The following is a 7,784-nucleotide window of genomic DNA, read 5'->3' as shown; positions in this document are numbered from 1 at the left end:
ACAGGCTTAGTTGCTTTGCGGCATGTGGATCTTCCCGGACTAGGGCTCGAACCCGTGTCCCCTGCATTGGCAGGTGGATTCTTAACCACTGTGCCACCACAGAAGCCCCTGTTCCCCACTCTTTAAAGTGTTAGATCATTTTACTTCTTGGAATCTGTAATCTGAAAAAACCAAACACCAAAACCAAATTTTTATCCAAGGAAGAAGGTTATTGGTTTCTCTAGGAATTTGTGATTTATAGAGTCACTCATAATTTCTGTGCTCTAACAGGCCCAAACCCCTTTTATTAGACACTGTTTTCCTCAGTAAGAAGTAACATGCTGGGACTTCCGTGGCAGTCCAGTGGTTAAGACTTGGAGCTCTCACTGCCGTGGGCCTGGGTTCAATCCCTGGAGGGAGAACTAAGATCCCACAAGCCATGCGGCATGACTGGAAAAAGAGTAACATGCTGCTGGCTTTCCTCTGTTGGGAAGGGTCCAGGGAGGGAAAATGACTTCTTCTCAAGGACCTGATACATATCCAATGCAATACAAAACCTCCTGATACTTAATCTTGATGGCGTCCCTATGCCTCCGTTTCTGGACATGTTTATTCCTGGACACTTGCATCAGGCAAGGAATATAGAGTGAAGGGAGACAGCGTTGGAGGCACTTCTGGATGGCACAGACAGAAATTGGTTCATAGATGGATTTGTAGGTGTTGCTGAGAGATGAACAGAAGATCAAGGTGCAGCTGCTGGAGCAGGATTCCACGATCCAGTCGTCCCGAGGCTGTGTCCCCTGCCCGCACACAGACACCACTGAGGATGCACTAAGGGCACTAGACCCCAGGGCAGAGAAGCTGACAGGACCCAACTGCCAGGGAGTGAAGAGGCCTGAATACAGAAGGACCTAGAAAGAGCACCACAGTAACCAGAGGGGCCTGGAGGGGAGCGGGTCTGATTAGGGGAAGGGGTGGAGCAGGGTGTCTGCCCTGTATGATGCTGAGATTGTGGCCCCGACACCCAAGACACAGGCACAGACTCGGCCTTCACGTGGGTGTCCAGCCATCACCCCTTGGGAACAAGCAGGCTGTCCTTATATCAAAGAATAATACACGGTTTTCAACATTCAATCTCTTAAGCATTTATTAGATCTGCTGGCTTCTGTGGACAGAGAACTCACAAGCTCAGCGTCCCTGCCCTTGGGGGCTCACAGCCCCGTCGTCTCCTGAGCAGAGTGAGAGGCAGCTCAGTACTTGTCGGGCAGGCCAGGAGGTCGGAAGTAATTGGGGTCAACGCCGCTCCGGCCCATTCTATTGGCAAACTGGTCGGCCTCCGAGTCCTCCCGTCCGTGGCCACTGTCTCCATGCTTAAAAAGGTCTGTGACTCTCTGAATATTCTCCCTGGCATCGCTGGAATGGAGGAGGGCAGGTAGGGGATTACTCCAGGGCTGACGAGCAACAGCCCACCCTCCCCATCTCTCCTCTTTCCAAGGAATCGAGGACTCTGACAGGAGCTAGGAAAGAGGGAATGAAGCCTGAGGCTGCCCAGGCTCAGCCCACCTCAGCCCTGCGGGTCCCCTTATGCTGGGTGAACAGCACCCATGGGGGAGGCTTGGGAATCGTCTGTCCCACCAGCCTTGCTCTGCTCTTCAGCCACTCAGACCCCACACAGGACACAGAGGGTGAGGGTGGATAAGAGGAGGAGAGGCCACAGCCCTACAGGAAGTTCTCCAGGGCTTGGCCCCTCCTGGCTGTCCGAGGCTCTCACACCCATCCCTGCATCCTCAGGGCCCCTGGTACCTGATCACTTCAGCAGCCCAGACGCCCCCAGGTCCCCTTTGGGCAGCATCATAGTTGCCCCGGGCGTGAAAGTACTTGTCTGCATCTTTGTACCTGGCTTCTTTCATGTCAGAGTAGGCTCGCCACATGTCTTTAGCCCCTGGGAGGAAAGCACATAGAGAAAGGATTATCAGGTGGACAGAAAACTGTGACACACCTTAGGGAAGAATCAAGGAATGAAAAATCTTCCACTGACTCAGTTTCATCCTGTGGCTATAGCACCGTGAGTGCCATAGATTGAGCAGAGCATTCTTTGTGTCTAGTTTCCTGCTCCTGGTAACTCGAATGAGAGTCGTTATGGGGGGAGGGGCACAGCTGCGTTGGACCTGGTTGTTGGGCCCCTACGATGCTGTCTCTGGACTGCATCTCACTTAGGGCTCTATGTGATACGTTTAAGGAGAGAAGGGAGCTATCTTTATAGGGCAGGATTCCTCAGCTTCATACTATTGACATTTTAAGCCAGATAATTCTTTGCTGTTCAGGGCTGTCCTGGGTATTGTAACACGTTTAACAGCATCCCTCACTTTTACCCACTAACGGGCAACCTATTCCCCAAGTGGGACAACCAAAAGTGTTTCCAAACATTGCCAGACATCTCCAGGACACAAAATTGCCCTTGGCCCCGAACCACTGTTATAAAAGGAAGCCGCATAGGATGAGATCCAGGGGATTTGGGTGAGTGAGGAGGTGACCTGGAGGACAGATTCTGAGAAAGGGGCAGACATGCAGCACCTCTGCCCTGACGCCTAAGAAATGTATTCCTGCTGCGCGAATGCGCTGAATGTGACTTGATTCCCCTGCCTGTTAGGCACGTGAATGGCATCCTGAGGACTTTCTAGTGGACGGTATTGATGATGTGGGCTGCCTGAGGAAGCAAGCCCTCGAGCAGTGGGTCTTTGCCTCAGCCTGGTTACACCTTCCAATCAGCTGGGGAGGTACTGAAAGTCCCCTGAGACCTACCTCACAGCCCAGGCCACTTACCTCACACTCTCTGGGGTGGGTCTCAGGCATCAATAGTTTTCACTGCTCCCCAGGTGAATCCAACATGCAGCTGAGATTGATAAGCCCCCAGCTTGAGGGAGTGGCACGGGACAAGTCTGCCCAGCAAGAACTGTGGCCTCGTGCACAGCTGGGTTCAAACTTCTGTCCTGCCACCTGCTGACTGGCACTTAGTCCCTGGGCAGCAGACTCGGCTGCTCTCAGCCTCGGTTTTCTCCCCTTCAGATGGGGGGAGATGCCTCCCTCACGGAGGTATTCTGCAGGTAAGTAGGTGACCACCTGTCCCAGCCTAACCAGAACTGCACCTGTTTTCCTGGAACTGCCCCAGTTAGCGTTGAAAGTGTCCTGGAAAAGTCCTCAGACCTGGGCAAAGCAGGAGAGTTGGTCACCCTGAAGTGCATATAAGGGCCGAGTTCCTACCGGAAGCTTGAGATATGTTATTAGGTTCCCCAGCCCGGTCGCACACGGGTTTTTTTGTCAGTTAAAAGGCTATAAAAGGGTAGGAAACAGACTGAACCAGGGACAGTGTCACTGAGTATAGGAAGCAGGAGCAAGAGCTAAGCTGAAGGTCCCTGAATTATCCAATTAGGAAATGGAAGGTAAGAAGGAAGAGAAGAGGAAGAGAGGAAGGAAGGAAGGAAGAGGGAAAGGGAGGGAGGAAGGGAGAAGGGAGTGGAGGGAGAGAAGAAGAGAGGGGAAATAGATGGATAGCTTCCATCCTCCTTCATGCAATTGGTCTGAGGGAAATGCTGTACCATTTCAAGACTTATTTTATGTCTTCCATTCAAACTTCCATTTCAGCTGGGAATGATGACTGTTCTTTCTCTAGTGACTGATTGACATAAATCCTGTGGTTTTCAATCTGTCTGAAAAAAAGCTCCCCAAACACCTGGCACATTCTACCACATAGGGCAGCACCGCCTAAGACAGTAGCTCCAACCCTTAAGAGCGCTCATGGTGAATCCCAGAGGCCCATGGGTGTCATCCCCCCTCCACCAGCCTTACCTTCATAAGCCTCACCAAGGAAGGAAAACCATCGGCTGTGGACTCCCAGCACCAAGGAGCAGAGAATGAGGCCTGTGAAAAGCTTCATTGTGCTGAAATGAAAGGAGAGGGTCAGGGAGACACGGACAAGCCTTGTACACCCACTTTGGGATTTGTATGTCGAGGAGAGCCCGGCTGTTCTTTCCACTTGTTCTCATTAGACTCTCAGTGGTCCACCTAGGCAATATTGCAGTAGGACCTCACTCGGAGCCACTAGCCCTCAGCTCTGAACCCACCAACCCTGAACCCAAGCCTGTCTAAGAGGTCACCAAGGTGTCTATGGTGGAAGAAGAGAGCAGCTGGGACGTAGCTGTGTCTTGCTAAAGCAGCCTGTAATTAATCAAAAAGCATTTCCCATGCACCACGCTGCCAGCACTGACCTCATTCAGCACAAATACAGAAGAGAAGAATTAAAGTAAGTGTTTTCAAAGAAATCACTCCTTGGAGAACTTTCTCACCTGAACCCGGTGGAGCAGACCTGCTGGGGACAGGTGGCTGCATTTATACTGAGCCATCCCTGCTGGGGTCATGGGGTGAGAAGGAAAGCTGGACTGGTGCCTGGGGGAGAGTCCCTGCAGGTCATTTCTCCTACAAAACTGCAAAGGGTAACTTACTGGAGACCAGTGGCTGTCCTCATCCACAGGTCATATTCCGCATTGTGCAACCCTGAGAAAACAGCAAGGCCTGTTCTGCCTGGTGGCCACTGTCAGGGGTGGAGGGGCTGAGGCCTGGGCCACCTGGGCTGTGGAGAAGAGGGTGTGGAGCTCCAGGAAGGAGGCCCCCAGGCTGCTGGCAGGTGTGTGGTTAGAGGATACTCCTCCAGCCTGGACCTTGCCTTCCTGGTCGTTTCCTCAGGATGGTCCCTTCTGGACCAGACAGCCGATGTGTCAGAAATTAAATCCTTTGAACTCACGTGTAAAGCTCTTGAGCTTCAAAACTGACAGGCCACCCCACCGAATGTCGTGGGTGCCCCGAGCACTTTCCACCACTCTGTGTACCTGTGCTGAGCTCTCCGCTCCAGGGCAGAGAAAGCCCTCTCAGCCTCTCAGCCATGCCTTTCATATGGGTCAGCACCTATCATGACAACAAAAAAGAGAGGTATTATAAAATAATGAGAGGCTATTTGACTTGATAAAGGTAATACCAATAATCTATAGCAGCAGTTCTCACAGTGTGTTCTAGGGAAACCTGAGGGTCTCTTAAGACCCTTTCAGGGGAGTCTGTAGGATCCAAACTATTTTCACAGTAGCACTAAGATATTCTTTTCCTTTTTCATTCTCATTTTTTTCATGAGTGTCCTGGGTATGAAATGTTCATTGATATGGTTTGAGATTTCTACATTGCAACTGACCTTTAAGAAACTACCACTTGTCAAGTTTTGGTATCGTATCAAAGAATTGCCTGAATTATCTTAAAATGCTATTAAAATGCTCTCCTGTTTTCTACCTATATGTTATATCTGTGTGATGTTGAATTTTTTTGTATACTTCAACCCAAATAATGTATTGTGACAGATTGAGTGCAGGATCAGACGTGAGAATCCAGCTATCTTCTATTAAGCTAGATATTTAAAACTTTTCAAAAATGTAAAGCTACTATTTTTGTTATTAATCTTTTTCTTTTGGAAAAAGATTATTTTCATTAAAATATATTATTTATGTTAACATAATGGATTTATTATTGTGTTTTTATTATTCATTTATTTATTTGACCATTTTTTAGACACTCTGCAAAGGGTTTTCCATAAATTAACTCAGTCCTCATAAAACTTCATAACAGCACAATATATTATTGTGTTTTTAAATGCTCAAACATTTTTTCTTTCCAGTGTGTTAAATCCTGATAGAGTCAGGATAAATAAAATTTCTTTGAGGTCCTCAATAATTTTTCAGAGTATAATGGGACCCTGAGACGCGAAGCTTGAGAATCATTGCTCTACAGCAAATTTATGTGTAAAGAAGTCACTTTAGGTGCATTCTCAAGAAGGCCAAGAAGGAGACATGGATGTCCTCTTATGATCACCTCAGTTTCACATTCTCCTGGAGGACCTGCCCGTTGCTAAGACAAGAAACATGAGGACGATAAGAAATGGAAGAGAAGAAATGAAACTATCATTATTTCTAAATGATGCAAGCTTTTACGTAGAAAACCCATCAGAATCAAATGGTACACTAATGAAACCATTAAGAGAATTCAGTGAGATTGCCATGTTTCGCATAAAAATTCAATTGTGTCTCTCTACACCAATTCTTTTTGTGTTGTTTTTTGGCTGCGTTGGGTCTTTGTTGCTGCCCGCGGGCTTTCTCTAGTTGCAGCGAGCTGAGGCTACTCTTCAATGCGGTGAATAGGCTTCTCACTGCGGTGGCTTCTCTTGTTTTGGAGCACAGGCTCTAGGTGTGCAGGCTTCAGTAGCTGTGGCTCGCGGGCTCAGTAATTGTATCTCACGGGCTCTAGAGCACAGGCTCAGTAGTTGTGGCACACGGGCTTAGTTGCTCCACAGCATATGGGATCTTCCCGGACCAGGGCTCAAACCCGTGTCTCCTGCATTGGCAGGCGGATTACTGACCACTGCGCCACCAGGGAAGTCCCAACACCAATTCTTAACAGTTAAAAAAATACAATACAAAATACTACCAAAAACATTAACTATCTAGGGAAAACTTTAAAAATACACAAATATTTACAGAGAAAATTTAAGTTTGTTAAAGGATAAAAAGTGGGGGATGTATGTCATGTTCATGGAGAGGATGTTTTGACTTAGTAAAGATATCAGTTCTCCTTGGATTAATTTATAAATTCAGTGCAATGCTAATCAAAATTCCCAGTGGAATTCTTTTAGGGACACAACAGATTTATGTTTTATGGATGAATAAAGGTCCCTGAATAAGTAAGTTAAAAAATATAAGGGCCTAGGGGAGACATACGCTGGTCTCTAAGATGCGTGATCTTGGGATTTACCCCAAGGGGGGAGACAACTGTGATGGGAAGGCCAACAGATCGGGAGACAACTGCCATGAAAAAGAAGTTTGTTACTCACAGATCCCCAAAGAAGGGGGCACATCACACCAAGGGGTGGCCACACGAGGAAGCACCCAGGGTGGGCCAGGGGACAGAGAGAGGGGCAGAAAACGTGACAAACGCCTTTATTGTGGTTTCTGTGGGAGGACCAGTGAGGCACAGTGAGCGGGTTAAGGACTGGCTCATGTGAACACTTTCAGCTCTCGCTCGGCATAGGGGCTGGTTCCTAGTTGTCTGGTACCTGGCTCTGCTGTGATCAGGGCAGGTGGATAGTGGCCCAGAGCGTGAGGGCGCAATGAAGGAGGTGGTTGAAGTGTGAGCTCTGGATTGGTTGGTTTGTATTTGAAAGGCTCACTCACAGGTTACTTTACTATCACAGGTTAGTTTACTAATCTGTAAGAATTGGCTACCTCTGGGAGAAGCAGTCCCTCCAGGGGCAGGGAGGCCCCAGGATGTGAAAGCATCAAAAACACAGATACAGAATGGAAAAACATGTTCAACACAACTTCTGAGGCATCCTTGGAGGGGCTCGGGCATCTCGCTGCTGTCAGATGAGCCAGGCTGTATGAAGCTCTTGTCAGTGGATGTTGGATCCTTGCCTGGCTTGCTTTATCTTGTTGTAAATCCCTGTAATCTCTACTCTTCTACCTAAATGTCTCCGGTCTCAATCCACACCCAGCGGTCCACTCTTCCTCCTCTGCAGAATGGTCAAGGACCTAGTGAACTCCTCAACGGCAGGTTCAACTATGTTCTAGAGTTCTTGTCAGGCAGAGTGCAAGTGTCTCCTCTTCTCGGCTTTTACACATTTTTGTCCCCAGCCTGCCACTCCACAATCACAACCCAAAAAGTGCACTCTCTCTGTCCTCCGCCACCTGCCTGCATCCATCCCACGGAAGCTTCCA

General features: G+C 48.5%; 1 protein-coding gene across 1 annotated transcript; it reads right to left on the bottom strand.

Annotated features, from left to right (window-relative positions):
* Nucleotides 1-1,146: 1,146 nt before the first annotated feature.
* Nucleotides 1,147-4,350, bottom strand: LOC309965387 (serum amyloid A-2 protein-like). Its single transcript, XM_082844861.1, has 4 exons — nucleotides 4,245-4,350; nucleotides 3,826-3,917; nucleotides 1,783-1,921; nucleotides 1,147-1,392 (listed from the first exon to the last, which is right to left on the bottom strand). Exons 1-4 carry the CDS (start codon nucleotides 4,247-4,249, stop codon nucleotides 1,230-1,232), a joined length of 399 nt encoding a protein of 132 aa, XP_082700987.1. The 5' UTR covers nucleotides 4,250-4,350; the 3' UTR covers nucleotides 1,147-1,229.
* Between the last annotated feature and the right edge of the window lie 3,434 nt (nucleotides 4,351-7,784).

Source organism: Leucopleurus acutus (genome assembly GCF_964270905.1).
Source record: "Leucopleurus acutus genome assembly, chromosome: 8".
NCBI lineage: Eukaryota > Metazoa > Chordata > Mammalia > Artiodactyla > Delphinidae > Leucopleurus > Leucopleurus acutus.
Note: the sequence above shows the minus strand (reverse complement) of the source record. Positions and strands in the feature narration are given on the sequence as shown.